We start from the raw sequence: 23,103 nt of genomic DNA on the forward strand, positions 1-23,103 counted from the left end.
TACAGCTAAATTAAATAATCTAATCCAGTGGCTACCAGGCTTTGGGATTTCACGAATAGGAAAATTTTGAAAAGAGGTTTGGGAACCCACCTAGAACTGCCAGATTTTCATTTTGCCAAGTGAGGAAATAAATTAAAACAAAACACTATCTTCTACTGCCATCATTCCATCAAAATAATTAACAAGGACAACCTCAAGACAAAGCACTGTTTCCCAAGAAAGGACCATACCTTCACTAACGTTTTCACTATAGACTGAGAACTTTGACAGCAAGCAGCAGCAGAACACGGTCTAGCCCCACAGCTGCTAGAATACAGTGTCTGGGAAAAGATGAAATTTTTAAAAAAGAAGTCCCTATTGTTTGGTATTTGCTAAACACAAAGTTAAGATACACAAACCATTCTAGTCAATGGAAATAATTCCAGTCTCACGTGTACTTATATATGTTGTCCATTTTCCTTGTTCATTTTTAAACTTTTATCAAAGGAATAAGTTTACCATTTTCATAATCAAAATTACTAAAAGGCATGTAATGAATAACAATCCTTTGATTTATTTACTTCAGATTTTTGTTATCCAGAGCTAACCTCTTTCAACTCCTTTTTTTTTTTTCTATTTTCAGTATGAACTACTGACTTTCAACTGTGGAGCTCTGGAAAAGAGCACTTATCTCTCTTCCTCTCTCCCCCCCCTCCATCTCTCTCTCTCTCTCCTTCTCTCTCCCTCCCTCTCTCTCTCTCTCTCTCCCTCTCCCTCTCTCTCTCCATCTCTCTCTCTCTCTCCCTCTCTCTCTCCCCCTCTCTCTCCATCTCTCTCTCTCTCTCCATCTCTCTCTCTCTCTCCATCTCTCTCTCTCTCTCCCTCTCCATCTCTCCCTCTCTCCCTCTCCATCTCTCCCTCTCTCTCTCTCCATCTCTCCCTCTCTCTCCCTCTCTCTCCATCTCTCCCCCTCCCTCTCTCTCTCTCCATCTCTCCCTCTCTCTCTCTCTCCCTCTCTCTCCATCTCTCTCTCCCCATCTCTCTCTCTCTCCCCCTCTCTCTCCATCTCTCTCTCTCTCCCTCTCCAACTCTCCCTCTCTCTCCATCTCTCCCTCCCTCTCTCTCTCTTTCTCTCTCTCTCACACACACACACAGAATGCTCTTACTCCCCCCTCCACTCCCGATCCTCCCACTAAAATTATACCACAATCACAATTTAGAGGTACATCAATTTTCAGTGCCTACCTTGTTATGACTAGGCAGATGTAATTCACTGCTGAGCTATGTGTGCAGTAGGTCACAGTTGCTTCTTTGTGAACTTTTTGTTTTTCCCGATGTTAATCATGACCTCATTTTGCTGTTGCTGACTTCATTGTCTAAGAGCCTATCTCTAATTCATCACCGCACGGGGAATCTCCTCTCCATGTGGTCCAACACTTCACGTATTCTCTCAGTGGCACTGCTGGAAGTGTGCTTGGAATCCTCTGTTCTCCCGCTCCAATCTGCACTGGTCAGTCCCTCCTGCTACTGCTGAGCCCGTGTGCTCCGGAGCCCGCACGCTGCGACTAGAGAAGCCTGTGCGCTGCCAACAAGGAGCCCGCACGCCACAACCAAGACCCAAAGCAACCAAAATAATAAACAAACAAACAAACAAACTGGTCGGCTTCTATCTCTTGCAGAGCTGCTGTTCTGGGGCTTCCCCTTTACTATCATCCTGGGGTTCCCCTCTGACTCTCTGCTATTAGATTTCTGTGTACTGGACACCATGCCTTCTCTTCTTCCAGTAACTTTAAGTAATATGGGTGAGGAGAGAAGGAAGAGACTGCCCCTTGTGAAATGTGTGTACTTTTCACTTAACCTGCCTATTTTCAATGTGGGAATCCCACTGCTGGCCTCAACTGAGCCTGATTTCCTAAGTCCAAAGTCTCTGAGAGGAGCTGCAGAAGATGGGGGATGTGGTCACTAGGCTCTGCAAGGCAGGGGAAGGTGTCTAGAGGGTTCAGTTACCAATTTTAAAGGACTTAAAGGGATTGTTCTGTTTTGACCCACTGTCCTCAGAGGTAGCCAGTGACTCTGATTCCTACGCCTTTCCTCTGTTCTATGGGCTTCCAGGTCTGCAGGCACCTGAGTTTCAGCTCTCTCTGCGGTTATCAAGTCTACGTGCTTTCCATCTTTTGAATTTTGCTGACATCTTGAGGGAATCTGTCTTGTTCTCTGTGTCCTTGAAGATCTATGAGTTCTACTGTCATTTTAGTGGCGTTAGGTAGGCATAGGGATAAAAGCACATTTGTTATCTTAAATTTTAATTTTAAGAGTTATGCTTTTGCAGCATATAAATACCATTTAATCATGATCTCAGAGAGCACAGCAGGGGGCTGATGAGGCATACAAAAACCCCCTCAAAACACTGCCCAATCATAATGAAAGCATTCTGGAGAGCCTTTCTATTTTAACTGCTTTTCAAAAAGTGTTCTGAGGAAGAGAACTGTCATAAATCAGAACAAAGCTGGTACTTTATCAGTGCCTCTAAGTGACAGGAAAGACCTTCTTCGCTCAAAGCGCTTTCCTTGTCTGTCTGACTATTCGGTCTAGCTAGTTAACTAGAGACCTCAAACCTTCCGGCTTACTTATGCTGCGAAGTCTCAGGAGACAGCTCTAATAAAAAGCTCAGTAGGAAGCGACGCCCTTGTCTTGGCGGCTGTGGATGCAGGGTCCGGAGGGGCTCCCCTGCCCGCTGTCAGCCCCTCCAGACCCCCGTCAGCTTCTCAGCTGTGGACCTGAGGCTGACGCCACTAAACCGCACCTGGCTGCAAGGAGGAGACCAGCGATTGGGCCTGGGAGAGCTGCATACTCTCGCCTGATTTACTGGAGTCAAACAGAAACTTGGCTTGCCAGATCTGAATAGAGCGATTACAGGTATACTGATGTCTCCAGCTGCCTTGGGTACCTCACATTCCAACAGTTCACTGCAGGCTGCAACCAGTGTCATGTCAGGGGATGAGCCAGGCTAGGAAGAGGGCCTCACCCAGTACTTTCCTAAAAATTCTGACATGAAGCATTCCGAGTAATCTACGTAGAAAAACAAATCCCACTGAAATCAGATGATCTGTGTGTAAACCAAAATGCTGTACCATCAGAACGTGGTAGACCAGATCTTTTCAAAGAGTGTACTGCTTGGAAGATAAGATAATGCTCAAAAATCTTAATTAAAAGCCAAAGATAGAAGAGAAACCCCATAATAAATTACTGAGGAGGAGCTACTTTGCCCGGCTGCTCATGGTTTCTGTATCACTATGCATGAGTAAATAAAAAACATTCTCCAAAACTTTCCCGTTAGTCCTTAAGTGGCATGCAACCCCTGAAATCTAAACCAGGCAACCAAGCATAATCTAACAGCAGGTTTCAATAAAGGAAGGCATCGCCCCGGGAAATGCAGGACATCCGGTCGCCATGCATGTTCCCACACAAGAGCTCCTGATGGTTAACTTCAGGTTATCACCATGCTACTAACCTCCTTGCATCTTCAACAAAGACTATCTTAAAATGCAAGTTGTTTTTTTTTTTTCCTCCCGTAACTCCCATCTTAACACTATTTCACAGATTTCTCTTCTTCCCTTCCCTTGATTCTGACAAGGCTAATGTACTAGCTTGCCAGGAATGATGGCACGGACAAGCATCTTCTTTACAATGTTCAAATACTGCCTGGAAGCTCTGAAACACCTGCCTAGTACACCATCCCTGGAAGAACGTGTTCAAATAGAAAGGCATGAGTGCAGCAGAGCTGGATGCAGTGTGACACTGGGATTATTCTAACGACACTCAAACCAAGTATAAAACCACGGGCACCTTAATCAAATGAAAATGGGTAAATAGGAGGATAGTGAAGATCTGCTTTTAATTACATTCAAGGGTCAACAAGTGTCACCCCATCATGAGCATAGTTTGCTGAATATCCCAAATAACCATCCTTTAAAAAGGTACTAATTTACATGAAAGTACTGGCAGGATCTGAAAAATTTAGAAACAACTTGTGGTGTGGGGAGGGGGAGTTAGGGGCTGGAGGAAAATCCAAAAACACAGACCCAACAACAAAAACCAGTATCACTATGCTAGCTTTAGAACTTAAAATAAAACTAAAAGTGGTGAAAGCTTCTATTTGGGGGCAAGGCTGAGTCAAGTCTGAAAAGGGTTAAACAACTATTGATAATTACGTAGTTTGCAGCATTACCTTCCAGAAGGGCCAGGTATCTTAAGGCCTCCTCTGGGTAAAGACTACATTAAAATATCAAAATGTATTAGTCTGTCAGAATCACACCTGAGGGAAAAGCGTAACTTCTTGGATCACAAGAAGTGATTCCAGCGTGAAGACAGTAGAGCCGATACAAGAAAAAGAGAGTCTGGAGATAAAATTGTTTTTACCTTTGCACAACCAGATTTACTTTGTGAAAGACACCTCCTCTCAGACTCTCTCATGTGCCAGGGTCATAACTAGTAATGGGAGATGTTCTTCATATTCTGGCTCTAACAGTTTAGATCTACTGTCGTTCTGCAAGGATCCAACTGAAGGATGAATCTACAAGGTTAAAAGATGTTCTACTTCAATTTAAGAATAAAAAAATATAAAAAGACATTTGCAGGAAATTTTCCAAATTATGACTAAGGATTTTCTCCATATTATATGAGAAATACATATTTTGAATAGGCAGACATAAATGACCCATTGAACCAGAATCTCCTTCCCAGGCTCTAAGCCTTAGTTTAAAGAACAAAAAGAGATCTGGTGAAGAATGACAACAATCCACAAACCTCTCAAGAAAAGCTTCAGGTCGCAAAGGGGCACGGTAATGATTTCTTCCGGGTTCCTTCATGTATAGGAGGGAGAAATGATTAACATTTACCTAACAATACTACAGCAAAGCCTCTGCAGAAGGGAGAGGACAGAGCTGATGGTGTCTTTCACACCACTGCAGCGAGTTTTGCAAAGCGATGAATTAGGCCCTTCCACTTTCCTTTCATGTGTTTATGGTCAACTCCAAGCACAGGAAGAGGTTTATTCAAAATATATGTAAACTCACCTTCCCTGAATCTAGCTCAGTCTTTAGGTTCCTCATACAGAGGAATAACCATCACCAATCCCTACAAGGTTTCTAAAATTAACAACGCTCAGAACTAGGGTATCATTTCAGCAACCCCTGCTCTTTATGGGTGAGTGTCAGGGAGGAGAAGTGACTTGTCTAGGTGCACACTGCTGACTAGTGAGCAAACCCCCGGCCCGCCACAGGGATGCTGCCACAGCACAGAGCAAAAGGCCCTCGTTTTCAGTCGGCACCACCCAAAGTGCCAGGGGTTTTGCTCTGCAGTCTCACTGTTGGAGAAGTTGATTTCTTTGCTGTACTATTGAATAGCTTGAAACAGTTCGCTTGAATCCAGATGATAACCAACCAAAGAACTCTTGGTTTAATCTCTAGCCCCATACTATTTCTCAAAAAATGCCTCAGGAGTCAACCATGCGCATCACACTGACCTACAACCACAATATAAAAGCATCCCGTTGAGACCCCCTCATCTATGATGCATAGTGTAGTTGGCAAGAGACAGGGAAGCAGAAAGCGATATTGGCAACATGAGCTTTTACAGGTTTATGTTCTAAACCGATAGTTGGCTTACTCAAGTTGAAAACTGCGCAGTACTGAAATAAGTTATATTTCCAGGGGGACGTGGAAACGTGTGGCAGAACCGAGGCTTAATCGGCATCTTCTTCCACGGCGCACGCCTGACTCAGGAGCGCCTGTCTTTAGACACCGACCCCAAATGCTCGTTGGGTCAGAAGCAGAGCGACCAGCTGGGCTGCCCCCTCACGGCCAGGAGCTCACGGGCACCCTTCCACCAGCAGGCCCTTAGCGGATAAAGAGCCACATCAAAGTCAGACTTCACTAAGACATTTAAATAAAGCATGCGTTCTCCACAAAACGCGTACATGTTCTTCTAAAGCTTTCAAGGGATACAAAACGTGTTACATAGCTCCAGCTCCTTGACAAGGGATCACAATGACTGCACCTATTCTAGAAAATGCCAGAGTTCCAGAGACACAAAAGTAAGTCCCAGGAGCATACCCCAAGTTAATGGTACCTTACTGGCTTTTTTTCAGGGAGTGGTGATGGTATCTCTTCTAATCATTAGATTAGATATCTTGCATTTTGGATGAAGAGTCAGATAATGAAAACGTGTTATTTACATGATTAGCAGGAAGAAGCACTGATTTGATTTTAAGTGCTAAAAAAGTAAGGTGAATGAGAATTCTGATTATTAACCCCTGGAGTAAAACGTGTACACTGTGGACAGGAATTCATGTTGATATGTATTTATACACGTCTATAATATAGTTTGGTTCAGTACATTTAGGGTATAAGCCTATAGTGTTATTCAGTTTACTTCATTTAGGGAACAAAAATGGTTAGTGAAAGATTAAGTTTAATCTATCTAATTTCCCATTCTAATGATTTTCTGTTAGCTACTTCTGGTGCTCAATTTTAAAAGACTACATAATGCTATAAAAATATCTCTTGTGAGATAGTGGATGAATGCACCCTCCAGAACTTCGTATGCCTCAAAAAATATAATTTAAACAAATTTGACTATAATCTCCAAAGTACCATGTGATGGCCTACTGCCTACAATTCTACCAGAGGTCTTTTATGCTGTTTTCTCCTTGCTATGTTTGTAATACTCCCCCTCCCCCCAAAAATGCTTGGCTTTCTCTTGCATAGAATCAAATCAAACAGGAGAACCTGTACTGTGTGACAAACGGAGAAGATAGTAGAGCGGCCTTCCATTTGGCATGTATGCTAGATTCCTACATTACAGTACACAACCATAATTCTGGGCAAATAGACTAATAGTACAATGCTTAAATTATCATTGGGATTGGTGGTAGATGATGATGGTCTGATACTGTGGGTACAATGCATATTAAAACAAAACCTAAACATGCTTCTTAGCACTCTTAATAGAAGCTAATCAGAGCCATGTTAAGAATCACATACCTGCCCCATATACTTAGCTACTTAACAATATAATAAGCCATCCAGGTCTATCTCAGCAGGAAACAGTAGTCATCACAGCACAGAAAGTCTCCTAACAGTTCCAGTAGAAACCAATACATCCCCAGGCAGGTCACATTAACAGGACGGTGAAGACACATGTTTCTTCCTAAAGCTACAGCTTTAAAAAAAAATACAAGGAGGAAGGAGTTACATCTGAAGACATTCTAGCTAGAAAATCTGCTAATGACTGATGGGGTTAGATCCCACTGTGTCACAGCCTAAGGGAGTGGGTAAGAAGCCAACATGTTTCTTAAAGTCACATGAGGTATGCTGCCCCCTCCCTCTACCCCCACCATATTTCGAGGGCACCCAGTTATTACCAAAGTCTTTCAATAGGTAAATGTCACAGACGGCGGCTGGGAGGGACCTGTGAGGAGATCGGGTGACACTGAGCTCTGCTCCTGAAGCTTCCCCTGCACACATCAAACCTCCGAGTCTCCAGCATAATCATCTACATCTCCAGCCCCAGAGTTCTGTGATCCCATGATTCCATTATTCCATTTTTAAACCTGTGGAGTGGGAGTGTTTCTGAGTACCCTGCTCACACAGATGGTGGTGGGAAGAATCTCAAGAATATACCGCATGTAGTAAATGCCCATTTCACTACGTAATCACCCCCTTCACATCTCATATGAGCAGAGATGATGTTATCTTACAGACAGCCACAAAAAGACAAGTGAATAATGGCAGCACAGCATCAGCATACATATGTGTAAGGAACACGAAAGAAGACATTCTTCCCAATTACATACACCTGAGGCTCTGAACGAGCTAAGGATGTAGTGTAATAGAACCAGGTCTGCCCTCCACGTATTAGGGGGAAAGCAGGGGAGGGAAGGCAAGAGGACCTATCTGAACGATAAAATCACACACACTGTCTCTGTATTCCTGATGTTCTAAAAATACACTGCACTGACAAGTCATTTGTCAAGGCAACCTTTCTGAGACTAAAACGCGATCAATGTGCCAACCAACACTTCTCCACTATCATTTCATTTTGAGCCCTGCTTCACCCTTGTCTTCCACAAACTGGCTCTTTAGCAAACTGACCCACGCCACAATCTTAATATCTGGAGTTCAGATACCACCCCTCTCACCTGATTATCTTAGAGCCATTTTATGCACCGTACTTTCTCAGTTTGTCACTGCACATTAGACGCTGGCAAAGACTGTACCAAATTTCATTATCCTAACATACAACTGTCAATACGCTCGAACGTGGTGTCTCTTTACCTTGGTCTCCTTGGCAGAAAACTCTGAGGAGTTGGAAATTTTCATAGACTTTGACCGGTGTGACTGCCGCCGGATGGAATCCTCCCGGGAATATTTCACAGAGCCTGAGGTCCTCACCCGCACCTTGCTGGCACTCTGAACACTGTTCACGCCAATCATTTCGCAGGCTGACTGGGAAAGGGGCTTGGAGAAATACAAAGGCACTTTCCAGCCGCTGCAAGGCTCTAATGCTGGAGGAGCTCCGCCGGGCCGCGCCTGAGCAGCTCAGAGCTCCGAGATCGCCTTAGCCCAGGAAACACCAGGCTGCTTCCTCCAGCGTCTTCAACTACCCTGCTCGCAGAGAGTCTGATTGTTCCAGGCACAGCTCACGTCACTGGCTGCGAACAGGAAAAAAAGCAACCCCAGCCCTGCTACTCGTCTCTCTGTTACACACACACACACACACACACACACACACACACCCCATATTCACACGCTGGAACAAATGGCAATTGGCCAGGCAAGCAATTCATTAACATTCCAAATAGCAACACTATTTCTCTTGTGATTGTGCAGCAAGCTCAGTAATGTCAACAACAAAATAGACCACAAATAAAAGTCTCAAGTAATCTGTTAGGCACTACGTGGGGTGGGAACAGAGATACATTTTCAAAAAGAAAAAAAAAATACGATGGGCATCAAAAGGCTCAGGCAATTCCAAGCAAGGAAAAGGATGACAGCCACAAAGCCATCCCAATGAGCATTTATTTTCCTCTCCCCTTCCTGTTCCAGGCCACACATCGTTTAACAGTAATTCAAATTGCATTGCCTTCTGAAGAACTAAATGTTTCTTACAGCCTCAGACTACTACAGCCAGACGTTTAACCAGGAATGTGGTCAGCCCGTATAAGAAATCCAGAATAAAGATGGTATGTCACCTCCCTCTCATACTGAAAACTTAAAAAAAAAAAAAAAAAAAAAAAAATCAATCGGTTAGCACATGTTAGCTTTAAATATGGCTTAGAGTGAGACACATAAAGCCAACTCTGACCAAGAAGGAGCAAGAAGCTTTTCCAAGAGCTAGAAATGCTCTGTCGGCACAAGAATGCATGCAGCCCCCTGAGTGAGAATTACAAATTGGAAGCTAATAGAAGACTCGAGAATTTCAGTTCCTGACATGTGAAGTTCTGAGTATAATACTCAGGATTGCAATACCTCACTTTTCTGGAATCCCGGGGGGTACAGAGGGTCAGTCACAGAAGCCTCCAGATAAAGGAGGGCTTAGTGTTAATATAAATACAATTTTAAAATAGTTTGTAAAATGCCAATCCGGAAGACAGTGCTGCCTCAACCGACCCCACTCCTCAAATCTGATCTTTTCCTTGATGACTCAGGATTACAAACTTCGTACACTACAAGGCACAGCTCCTGAGCATATTTAGGAACGTGGGCCGTCTCCTCTGCTGACAGTGAGCCTGGCAGGTGATGCTTGGACTTGCGCTGGGCTGCACCGCACGTCGGGGGCTCCCTCCTACCTCCTCTGGCCTCTCCACTTCCCATCTCCTACCCTTGAAGCCTGTGACGCTTCAACTCTGCTATGAGTGAAACAAAGACATTAGAGAACTTTGGTAGAGCCTGGTCTAAAATGATAATAGATAATCGCTTCTGGACAATCCTGGAGATCTCCTCTCCTTTAAGAATGCAGGGTTTAGAGTCTATGACATCATTTTTGGCTACTTTAAGGTAAACTTTCCTCTCTTCCCAGGTAATCTGAAGCTACTGAACCTTTTAAAATTAAAAAAATTCTGCAGTGACTTTATATTTTACAAAGCATGTTCCAAAGACATAAAAAATGATGATAAAGTCGCTCGTTTAGAACATGCATAATTCTAACTTAAGCAAATGGTGATTCTATAGGCCAATATCTCCATTTAATACAAATAAGCCTGAGGTAGAACCCATGAAGGAACTAGCAGCAGAGCCAAGATAAAAATTCAAAAAGTACTAGTGGAAGACACGAGACCCTGCTTCAACGTGTCAGAAACAGGGAACATGCTGTAAAAGCAGCACATCGTTTGGGTATTTGCCAGGCAGAATAATGAGGAGTTAGAACACACCTCCTGATGAACTTAATTTCCTTTTCCCTACCAAAAAGCTTACATAAAAAGAATGAAAATCATGTGCTGCCATGTACAGAAATGGAATCTGATATACAACCTGATTTCTGGGACGTTTAGCAGAAATATCCTATCTTTACCCAAATACGTTGTCTTTATCCAAAGACTGCCCAGCTGGTATTATTCCTCCTGTAATGTCATTCCTAATAACAACTTTCACCTGTTTAACACCTTATACTTTACAGCAGTAGCACAGGTTATCTCATTTGGGTTCTCAACTTGATAACTGTGTGAGGGGGTCGAGGTGAGTGGGGATTGTAGAACCCCCTCTTCACAGGCAGCAGAAGTCAGTTCGGGAGGTGACGGCAGAGCCGCATTCAAATCCTCACTTTGAGCCACACCGCAAACCACTCAGTTTCCTCATACTGTTCCCAGCACCCTCATGTCGGGACAGAGTGAAGAGCACAGAGCCATGCCTCCACAGGGTCAGGATGAACAACACAGGGGGCACGTGAGGAAGCTGGCGGGGACCCCTAGCACTCAGGACCCCTGGGTGCTCTGACCCAACCCTACTAACCTGAACTCAGTCCCACTTCTTCCCAGCACCACCGTCCCCTTCAGTCAGGCCTGTGTCTTCATTCCCTAGGACTGCAGCTCTCACTCAACCTGCACGCACAACACACGCTTGCCCGCTTGCCGAGGCTCTCCCGAATGGTCCCCGCTGGTGTCCTCCCGCCGGGCACTCTCTTGCTGCACCCTGATCCTGGCTTTCACCATTCAGGGTTCAGCTGAAATGTTACTTTTCCAAGGGACCTGCTCTGGCCACCCTCCTAAAACAGCCCCTCCGCCCCCCCCCCCCCCCCCGTCACTCTCCATCATGACTGCCATCTCCTGTCTGCAGGGCACCCCTGGCTGTCTGAAGTCCTCCGCGTCGCACAGCCTAAACAGCATCTGCAGAGAGCAGGAGCTCAATGACTACTTGTCAAATAAACTCCTGAAATATACAGGAAGTTTCCCTTCTCTATTGTATTTCATGTCATTTTCTTTTTAAGAAAATTCAGCATAATTTTTTTTCTGAAAAATGACTACAGTTAATGCAAAATGAACTTCTTTCCTAAAGGTAAAATAGAGCATGCAGTGAATTTTAAGTTTCCTTCCCACACTCGTTTCCCAGTCCCTTTGCCCAGAAACAAGCAATATTGCCAGATTCCTATGCATCCTTCCGGACAGTCCATCCATGGACATTGTGTGTATGTGTGAGTGTGTGTATGTATCCTTTTTCTTCTTAAGGGCTATAAATGAAAGCATGATATATATTCTTTCTGTTTCTTGTTTTTCCTTACCATCAAGATCATTCTACTTTAGCACACATAAATCTACCTCACTCTGATTCATCGCTACACAGTATTCCAGCATACAGATGTATCAGGGTCTTATTACTGGACATGTCGCTTGCAGTCCTTTGCTCCATAAATAAGGATGTGGTGAATATGCCTGTAATGTAGCACACCTTAAATAACATTTAAACAATATGGTTTTCCAATTGTTTTCTGAATATGTCTAATTTTCCTCCCCTTACGTTTACATCGCCCACAGTTGTGGTGTTAGGTACATATGCAGTTCACAACTAGATTCAATATTTAATGATGGCCCCGTCCTGCCCCACCCCGCTCTGAGGAGGCTTGACCGTTTTTAGACATCAGCCAGCCTGTGCAGAGGAGCCTGCTTGCTATAAAATAGAGGCAGGCCTCCTGGAGAGCAGCAGCTGTTTAAGGTACAAAATAACTTTTCATAAAAGCTTTAGCAGAAAATAAAGGTGACTTCCATATCAAATAGAAATTGTAGGAGAAATTTAATTACGCAAATTAACTGGAAGGCTGGGAACCCATACCTCACCTTCTGATGCTTTCTCTCACTGAAGATACTATTTGGTACACAAGCCCTAACAAGTTTCTAAAAAGTGTCCCAGTTAATGGTCAAAAGAAAAACTCTTTAAACCTCTCAAAAGGCAGAGCCCCAGAGAACTGAACCCCATCTAATACATTGCTCACGTGTGCCTACCAGGTGCCAGGTGCCAGGGATACGTACAGCACCAATACCGTAAGGCCCTTACATGCAGCTGGCACACAGTTGGGGGTGGGAGGCGGGGTCAGCAGGAAATTCAGCCACAATTACAATGGTGAGTACCTTCTGGATACCCATGAACTAAAGACTTGCAGAACTCCAGTGAGAGAGTTGGGAGGACGACAGTGGCTTCTAGGTGGGTGCGTCCTTCCTCTTTATAAAGCTGGGACGAAGTAAGACAGTGGCATGGACATATATGCACTACCAAATGTAAAATAGATAGCTAGTGGGAAGCAGCCGCATAGCACAGGGAGATCAGCTCGGTGCTTCGTGACCACCTAGAGGGGTGGGACAGGGAGGGTGGGAGGGAGACGCAAGAGGGAGGGGATATGGGGATGTATGTATATGTATAGCTGATTCACTTTGTTATACAGCAGAAACTAACACACCACTGTAAAGCAATTATACTCCAAAAAAGATGTTAAAAAAAAAAAAAAAACCCACTGTGGAACCATTAGCAGAAAAGGCTGAAGACGGAGTTAAGCACTCTGGAGAGAAGCCAAAGCGATAATGAATTCTAAATATCAACTGTCCAGAGGTACAATTAAAACAGTAGGGGAGGGAAGAGAGGCGTGAGATGCAAGAGGAAACCAGCTTCAGTTTATTTTCAAAACAGAATGATGGCGTTAAAGGATCTCATGGCTCTCCTAGGTTCTTTAGGTCACACTGGCTTGTATGGAACAGAGTAAAGTGAGCGAATATGACCTGGGAGTCAGAGTCACATGGCCCATCTTCAAGAGGCTGGTGCTACTGTCACAAAGGTGCTAATAAATGATTTCTTTTCTAGGCCGTTCATTTGCACTTAATCTCACTGGGAGAGCTGGAAGGAACCTTAGAAATAATCACCTTCGGTCTCTCCATTTTAGAGATGAACATTCCTGAGACCCAAGAAACATGAAGTGGCTTGTCCAGAGCCTCATAACTAAGTGACAGAACTGAGACTTGCATCCAGGTTTCCTAATTTCCAATAGAAGCTGTTTTTCTCCTGTGCTATTTGCTTCTTGAAGCTAAACATTCCACAACCACATATCTTTTCACACTGCATTAAGGCTTAAAATGGTTACCTTGAAATCCAATATGAGGAGACTGACTCCAGAAGTGAATGGAGGCCAGCCACTCATGTAATAACTGCAGAGAGGAGGTTTGAAAAATCAACTCTGCCAACAGCTTAGGAACAGTCTGGGGGGCCAGAAAAATGTGTGGAAGCTTCCTGCCCCTAACATGGCAGGAGTGAGGTAGGTATCGTTCCATTCTCTGGGTACTATTCCTTTCCATATAGCAACATGATCACAAAATTAGTCAACCTTCCAGAGAACAATATCTACTTTACCACAGTCATTGAGAGTACATACAAACAACAAATGGTTTTAAATAATAAAAAGAGATAAATTAGATAAAAAGTAACTCCCTGCTTTTTTCCTGTCTTCTTCCAAGCTTTCCCAGCTGATCCTTTTCTAATCTGAGGACCAATTTTGAACCCCAGCAGAGGGTGGCAGCCATCTAGCGCTCCACATGGCAGGACTAGATCCTAATCCCCAGGTGGTCCAGCCACATGACAGCTCATGCAGGCTCCCCTACCTCTGTTCTGTGATAAGAGTCTGAGCCAGAACCCTGTTGCCACGTGTCACCAATCTACCACCTTAATGGATTAGACACCTCACAGACTACTTCCCAAAACAGAACTCATACAGCTTCTCTCAGAATACATACTGGACCTGCTCTCTGGTCCCTTATCCTTCAGTCCCAGCCTGAGGAGCGAGCTAGTTTCACAACCCATTCCCTTTGTCCACTAATCCTTTTCATAACGGTCTGATAAGGCTTATCTTTATCCATCTCAGGTGGACACAAAAGTGAAAAGTTTTGTCTAGCCACGGGGCTAAAGATTTCCTTCATTCATAAGTCATTATCTGAAATGTAAACTAAGCCCAATTTTAATGAACAATCACTGTCTTTGGTAATTGGCAGTTGAAGGTCAAAGTTGCCTGTGACTGGTTCAACCCACGAGGCTGCGCTGCTTCCCTCCAGCGGCCCTCAGCCTTGCCTGTATATTCACAGGCTTTAGTTCCATCTGTTCCTTAAACACACAAAGGAACAGGATGGGGAAAAAATCTTTAAATAGAACCTTCTTACATTTAAAATTAAATAACATTCTTGCTGGGGGGAGGGGGGAGCGGGGGGAGAAACCACCCTGTAAGCATGAAACAGTTCCAAACTTGAAAAAAACATTATTTATCCCTCATAAACCAAATCCAGTCATGTAAGACATTTAGACAAGAGTCATATATTAGACTTGCTATTTAGAAGCCCAGAAACACAGAAGGAAAACTGCATCTTTGTGTTCATGAGACATAATTCTGTGTAACTGACACTGCCACATTCAGCTCAGACCTTTTCAAACCATCACATGGAAAAGCAACACAGAACTTTGTCTTGAAGTCACTAGACCTTCTGGAGGGGCAGAAAACCTCTCATGTACCACTAAGACACTAAAACCTTCTTCTGTGACGGAAGAAGGTCCTCTTCATTCTATTCCAAAGTACATACAAAATGCAGATACAGAAGTGGTATCATTTCAGAGCTCCCAGAGCTGTTCTTCTAGCTGTTGGAGGAGGTCATCAAGAGGACACGTCCACTGGTTGACCCTGGAGCCGGACCTGGGCACCCGGAGGCTCCTCACGCAGCCCCCGCCCTCGGAATGTGCATTCCACTTGCCTTCCCCGTGCTAGGAGCTGCCCAAGGACGCGGCCTTGAGACAGTAAGGTGGTGTTGGGACCATCTGGATGGCCTACCTGACTGGAACCCAGTTAAGGCTGCTTATAAACTTTAAGACCCTGGGGGCGGGTGCAGGGATCCGCTGTGTCTCAGACGCCCAAGACAAGCCTCGTAAATTCCCTCGCGTATTAAACCTGCCACCTACCAGTCCAGAGTGACTGCCTCTTTCTTCGGTCTCTCCTTGCTCTCCTCATATGGGGCCAGGTTGTGAACCAACACCAGTGAGTAAACCAGTAATTACAGATGGGATGGTAAGTGCTGAGAAAATATTTTGTTCCAGAAGCCAATCCAATAAACCCGCCCATAATAATCTCATTTAGTGTCAATTCAACAAATATCCCCTAAGTGCCTAAGTCATGCCAGGCACACTGTCCAGAAGGAAATAAAATGGTCAGATATCGCTGCCCTCGTGGAGCTTCACGCCAAAGACAAATTATTCCCTAAGCAAGAAACGATGCCAATTACAGTACATGACTGTACTTGCATTTTTTCCAAAAAAAGATGATTTGTACAGAGAGAGCACCAGTTTTTGCTGCCTCACTTTCATTTATCAGAAAGTCCTCTAAACCCACAAATTTTCATTTTCCATTTCTTTGATTAGTTCACTTGGTAGTCTGGGTCACTTATCAGTTTCTATCTGTACTTAATAATTTCAAATCATATTTATAATTTCACCAAAAATGGTCACCACTTGGTGTTATGTAACAGTAACTATAAGCTCTATAGTGCAAAAGACAAAACACCTGTTTAATTCTGTTCACCACTATGATTTCCCTCATTTGTCATGTCAGGCACTAAGAACAGAATATTAAATAAAACCAGACAGATTCCTGCTCCCACTGAGCTTACACTGAGATAGACATCAACTAAAGAACCATTCACTGAAAATAATCAAATAATCACACAAGCAAATGTAAAACAGTAATGTGCCACTATGAGGTACTCTGTGTCTCCACGGGTTCTGACCTAGTCAAAAAAAACAAACAAACAAACAAAAAAAACTAAACAAACAAAACCAATAGATTTCTACTTAATACTCTCTGCCTCATCCAAATTTCAATGTGGCCAAGACTGTAACGGTGGCTTCACCAAGGTTAATAGCACTTAAGGTGGCAGAAAAGTGCAATGGTTCTGAGTCAAACAGACCTGTGTTTACATCTTGGCTTTGTCATGGACTGAATGTATGACTTTGGGTAAGTTAAATTTTCTAAATCTCAATGAAAAATGGGGGAAACATGACTCAATGGACATTTGCTGATTTCACGCTACTCACCAAGAACTTCCTACTTTAGGGGAAACTCCCACTGTGTGCTGGAGTGGGGGACAAATAGTCCCTGTCCCTGTAAGTTAGCAGCGAAGGCCATGTGACCTAAGCCAGCCACTTGATGCTGCCAAGAGAGTGACACAGACACAGGGTCAGAGCATCCCTGTTGCAGGAGTGGTGGCAGCTATAGGGTCCTCACCACACCTTTCCCATGGAAGCCACTTGGCATTTCCTCTGCTGTCAACCTTCCTTGGTGGGAATCTATTTTCCTGCTATGATTCTTAAATAGCCTCCCCCTCCAGTTTGTGAGCTACCTGATGACTTTCCAATAAATTCCTTTACCCTTCAGTTATCCAGGGTCAGTTTCCATTTATTTTGTAGCCAAGAATCCTGGCTATAAGAAATGACATTATTGGAGACAGTGGAGAGGAAACACAGATGAAGCACTTAGCATAGCATCTGATATGTAAGTGGCATATTTGTGATAATTGGGTAGTAAAGCTAGATCCCGATATGCTATAAGACTTGTGATTTTGAGATCTGAAAATACTCCTGTCCAAGTTTCATGAAACAAACAATAAGGTAGCTCAAGTTAGAGCTTCACTTCAGTAACAAAGATTAAGAAGATCCTGGTTCCTATTTAAGCTTGAGTGGCCAAATATAAATAATCATCAATAAAACGTTCGTGTTTCCTGTGCCCTAAACATCTATCCATCACTCCTACCCCAACCCCACTCCACGCAGCCGTGTCTGCTCATCTGTTCCCACTACCACAGTGCTCCCCAAGTCTCCGGAGAAAACATTCTGCACAATGCAAATTAATTAGAAAGTGAGGTTCCTTCTCTAGATGAAATCTTTCCTTTCTTACTTAGATAATAAATTAAAATTATTCTGATAAATGAAATGGTTTTCAACTTAGCAGTGCTCATTCAAGGGATCCTCAGCGCTGGCCAAGTATGTGCTAGAAATTTATAGTAGCATTTTTATGGGGGATGCTAACGATTAGATGTTAAAAACAGTCCAATACACATTTTTATGCAAGAGGAACCAATAAATGGAAACACAGAATCTCAGGCAAATGGCATGCAAAAGGGATCAGAGCTAGGCTTTCAATTCTCAAATTTTCTAGGGACAAAACCACTACTAAGAAGACTAAAAATCTCTAGCAGAAGGAAAAAACCTCCTTACAAAGAAGAGCAACAACCAAGGGCTGATGAGAGCTAGTATGACAGTGAGATTGAGATCCCAACTTGGGTTGACAATCTAAAGTAAATCTTAATGTCTCTTAGAGGAAGCTGCAGACACACAGTCACTGACACCTGACAGCCCCAAATAAGCCTGGCAGACAGGAAAGTGCAAGCGTGAGGTAAAAAAGGAAGAGGTCAACAGCGTCTTTCACGCCTCCTGCTCTAATATGTTAGAAACACAACTGGGTAAGATATCAAATACCTTAAAAACACACTATTAGTCCCCTTCCACGTACTTTAGAAGACCCAGAGGGATTTCACAGAACTAATGGGCAACTTCTGTCTATTCTCTTGTAGGGGGCATTTTTACTAAGTAATCATTGATATGTACAAAATAACATATAAAATACATAAAACACATTTTGTATACATACAAACCACGCAAAAACACATAAAAACATAAAAGTAATGTTCATGCAACATATTAAACTAATAATAATACAAAGTAAACACCCTGCAAACCGCCACCCTCAATATGTGAAATAGAATATAACAGGGCCATTAAAGCTTCTTGGGGTCCCATTCCACCTGTTTTGCTCTTCCTCCATCTAAACGCTCTGGAAAACAATTTGGCATTATCTTGTAAAGTAGAATTTGTCACCTTATGACCTGGCAGTTCTTCTCCCAGGACTATACTCTAGAAAAACTCTTACATATATGCTCCAGGAGATGAGTTCAAAAACTGTCATTGTTTGTATCAGGAAAGCATAGGAAACCCTTCAAATGGTTAAATTAATTATGGTAACTTCGTACAACACAACAGCATATCTTCCTATTGTGCGGGAAAGGTAAGGAAAATTCCTGGTTGACACTGTGCTGGGCTGCTCAGAGGGCCCCTCAGGAAGGAAGGACCCATCAGCCTCAGCTGTCAGCCCCTTTGAGAGCTGCCCGGAACTGAGGAAAGCCACCTGGCCCGAGTGAACTGCCCCAGGAGACGACCTGCTGGCGAGAATGGGTGGACGGCTCCCTGGTTCCCCTCACGCACTGCAGGACAGCTCTGAAGGGACACCTCTCTGCTTCAGACCTCTGCCGAGGCAGCGGAGGCCTCTGGGGAGACTGCATCACAGCCCAGCTTCTTTTCCTCTCTCCCCCAAAGTGCACCCCACCTCTCCCGGGTACCATCTGGAGACCACTCCCCAACATACTCCCTATGAGTTAATAAGTAACTCAGAGTTTGCTGCCCAGGGATCTTTACTCAGGCCCTCGCTTACCTCACTTACCTTACTCTTGTAATCCTTAGGATAAGCCCTACTAGGTAGATACTGTTAATCTCACTTTAGAGATGGGTTTCAGAGAAGTTAGCTAAATAGCCTAAAGTCATTCAGCTGAAATCAGGACTTGAATCAATGTCGACTCTACTAGTTTCCTAAAAGCTACGCTCTTACTATTACTCTGTGGGGTCTGAGCTTAGCTTGTCTTTGTATACATTCCTAGAAGCAAAGAGAAGTGCATTTCTTTTTTTTTTTTTTTTTTTAATTATTAGCACCTTTAATTATTATTTATTTATTTATTTTAATATTTTTTGGCTGTGTTGGGTCTTCGTTTCTGTGCGACGGCTTCCTCTAGCTGCGGCAAGCGGGGGCCACTCTTCATCGCGGTGTGTGGGCCTCTCACTATCATGGCCTCTCTTGTTGTGGAGCACAGGCTCCAGACGCGCAGGCTCAGTAGTTGTGGCTCACGGGCCTAGTTGTTCCGCGGCATGTGGGATCTTCCCAGACCAGGGCTCGAACCCGTGTCCCCTGCATTAGCAGGCAGATTCTCAACCACTGCGCCACCAGGGAAGCCCCAAGTGCATTTCTTTTAAAGTATTCTTTGATTCAAGTCCTAATTGTAACTTTCTCCCAGAATTATCAGGGTTTTACAATATATCACAGCATATATTTATTTTACTATATATTTATATATTTATTTATCTTACTATATATTTACATTTTACTATATAGTTATGTAAAATGCTATATATTTACTATATATTACAGTATAAATATATTTTACTATATATTACAGTAATACAGCATCACAGTCGCTCACCAAGTCATGATGAGTCTACTGGTTTACAAACATAAGGTTAAATAAGAAATATTTAATTTTTATTGAGCTAGCTCTGAGAAATCTGGCTCCACCACCTTTAATCATTCTGACCAGGATAAGGGAGAGCTGCTCAGCCTCAAATCACACCATCGTTAGTTATGGGGGAAAGTTTAGGGCAGTACTGTCCAAAAGAAATGTAATGAAAGGCGCATATATAATTTAAATTTTTCTAGTAACCTTATTAAAATGAGTAAAAAGAAAACCGGTGAAATTAACTTTAATAACGTATTTTAGTTAACCTGACATTATCTAAAACATTATCATTTCAACATGTATAAAATTTGTAATAAATAAAAATCCTTTTTGTATACTAGGTCTTTGAAATCTGGTGTGTGTTTTACACTCACAAGCATCTCAGGTTTGACTCATCACGTACTGAGTACTCAGCACAGGTACAGAAGGAAGAGTTGGAAACAAAGGGCTAAGGATGAGATATGAGAATTTCCAGTATTTCTACTCTCCACTCCTTTCCAGGCAACAATAAAAGTACTTGACATTCAGTAAGACTTGTCATAAAAAATTTTCTCTCAAATATGACGCCTGTCTCTTTGATGATCTATTTAAACAAGAGAAAATTTTCATTTATTTATATTACTGAGGTCTGAGGTCCATGATGGACCAAGACATCATTTCTTTGCCATCAGCAGACTTGGGAACATTTTGTCATCTCATAGTATTAGCATTATTAAAAAAAAAAAAAAAACCCTCTTAAATGGAGGGTTCCAAGAAAGAAACAAGGTACCTTCTCTCTTCCTTCATCTTAAAATCCCCAGAATGTCCCAAAGCTCTGCCTCTGATGGTCTGAATAACCTCCAGCAAGTCTCAATTTTTTAGGGACCTGCATTCCTCATCTATGAAGTATGGGTGTTGAATGAGAAATCTCTATAGTTCCTTCCAGAACCAACATTTTGTGACTACATGGCAGAGTGTGATGAACAAACTGTCTTCTGAAAAGCAACCCAAAATTCATTTCATTGTTGTATTGCTTTTTCCTGAGAAAAAGTTGCACATTATTTACCTATCAGTGTTAAACTAAATATTGGTCCCCAAAGTCTACATCCTAACCCCTGGATTAGGAGATTTTTATGTTCCTCTGTAAATATGTTACCTTACGTGGCAAAAGAGAATTAGAAGGTGTGATTACGTTAAGGACTTTGAGGTGGGGAGACTACCCTGGGTTATCTTGGTGGGCACAGTGGAACCACAAGTGTTCTTAGAGAGATGTAGGAGGTCAGAGTCATAGGACATGTAACAACAGAAGCAGAGCTTACCACATTTGTGTTTTTTTAAGACCCTAAATTTATGGTAATTTGTTACAGCAGCAACAGGAAGCTAATACACCTAATATATCATGTTAGTATCATCCCAGATGGCGTGTCATGTGCCTTCTTTATTAGGAGTAGATGTACTGATTTCTAACTAATCTTCCTATTTCATTAGGGTTGAAAGGTTTTATGTTGGTTCTTATATGTGAGAACAATAACAGTATATAAGTTTCAATAAAAATAGCACTTCCTCTTTCTGGAAAATATGCAGAAATATTAAAATTTTAAATTACCATTAATGAAGATAGCAAGTCTATATTAAAACCAAGGCATCTAAGAGCATCTGAAGATCCACTCCCCCCACCCCCCCAAAAAAATCTCACTCAAACAGCCTCCTCAGGAAATGGATAAAAAGATTATCTGGTACAGCAGAGATATCCTGTTGTCAATCAAAATCCCTTTTCTTCTCCATGGTACAGAGTTGTTGCTGGGAAGATCCAAAGACTGTTCCCAGCCCCATCTGCAGCTAGACGCCTGCCAACAGAGTGTGAGTGATGGAACCTATGCCACCTGCAGTCCAGGTCCTTCAAGAACCACTGCCCCCTCCATGCTCCTTCTCCTTTTACAAGCCAGACACAGAACAATTAAGATGTCTCTGGGGATGATGAAGGCACAGAATGCAAAGAGGCTGCTATGTTTCTGTGGAGAACCTACTCACCAGGAATGCGTGCCTCGGACAACTGGATAGGCAAGAAATACATCTCTATTGTGTCTGAGCCACGATGCAACTTGGGATCATTTACTATAGCAATTTAGCCCACTCAGTCTGATACATCTATTTACATTTAAGAAAGGAGACCCAACATTTGGTTGCTGAGTTTACTTCCATGGTGACAAATTCACAGTATGTGGTAAAAATTGTAGCTTTGTGTGTAGTGAACTGACTAATTTTCTACTCACTGGGTCAATTACTCTATATGAAGGACAGTTTCCTCAGAAAATGTTTGCTGAGATGTTTATAATTCCTGGTAAAGATTTAAGGTAGTGTCAGTACTACTGGGCAATATATGATTACAAGAGAAAAATAAAAGGAATTCAAACTGTGAAAGGTAAATTTATCATAAACTTTTGGATAGGCATACTGAGATATAGAATGGTTGTGCGGTAAGACAGGGAAAAAGTGATATGTGGTGTATTTTAATTATTTCCATTATTTAAATCAAAGTTCATTAGGGTTCTTCCCAGTACTACAGATCGCACAAATTGTAAGGAGACCTTAAAAAACAAAAATCAAGCTATAGATTTTGCTCTAGTTCCCTCCTTTCTTTACTAAGCCCATTGGCAAATGGTTAACTTTTCCTACTTATTTCTAAGAATAAAATTTTCCCCACAGGCAGTTAATCAACAACCAGATTCCTGGAAAACTGTGATAATGTGAGCCTTCCTCACTTGCAAGGGCATTTGATGGAATCTTGCTTGAGTCAAATGTGCTTCATTTTCCTAGGCCAAGAATTAGAGAAATGGGACCTGAAATCAACCACCATCTTTCTGGGCTCTCATATTAACATTAAACATAATATATCTGGGCTTCCCTGGGGGTGCAGTGTTTGAGAATCCACCTGCCAATGCAGGGGACACAGGTTAGTGCCCTGGTCCAGGAAGACCCCACATGCCGCGGAGCAACTAAGCCCGTGCACCACAAATACTGAGCCTGCACTCTAGAGCCTGCAAGCCACAACTACTGAGCCCAGGTGCCACAACTCCTGAAGCCCACGTGCCTAGAGCCTCTGCTCCTCAACAAGAAGAGCCACCACAATGAGAAGCCTGTGCACTGCAATGAGGAGTAACCCACGCTCGCCACAACTAGAGAAATCCCACGTGCAGCAATGAAGACCCAGCGCAGCCAAACATAAATTAATTAATTTTTTT

The 23,103-nt window shown here is 42.9% G+C and overlaps 1 protein-coding gene across 11 annotated transcripts in view; it reads right to left on the bottom strand.

The window, feature by feature from the left end:
• The window catches only part of PSD3 (pleckstrin and Sec7 domain containing 3), a 585,012-nt gene that overhangs the window by 270,027 nt on the left and 291,882 nt on the right, over positions 1 to 23,103 (bottom strand). Inside the window, exon 1 of one of the 11 annotated variants that reach the window (XM_059909731.1) lies at positions 8,316 to 8,474. The exons of the other annotated variants lie outside the window; for them this stretch is intronic. Within the exon in view, the coding sequence (XP_059765714.1) occupies positions 8,316 to 8,474 (159 nt within the window). Of the gene's footprint in view, positions 1 to 8,315; positions 8,475 to 23,103 lie in introns of those variants that run through there. 11 annotated transcript variants of the gene reach the window in all.

Source organism: Balaenoptera ricei, chromosome 21 (assembly GCF_028023285.1).
Source record: "Balaenoptera ricei isolate mBalRic1 chromosome 21, mBalRic1.hap2, whole genome shotgun sequence".
Classification (NCBI taxonomy): Eukaryota; Metazoa; Chordata; class Mammalia; order Artiodactyla; family Balaenopteridae; genus Balaenoptera; species Balaenoptera ricei.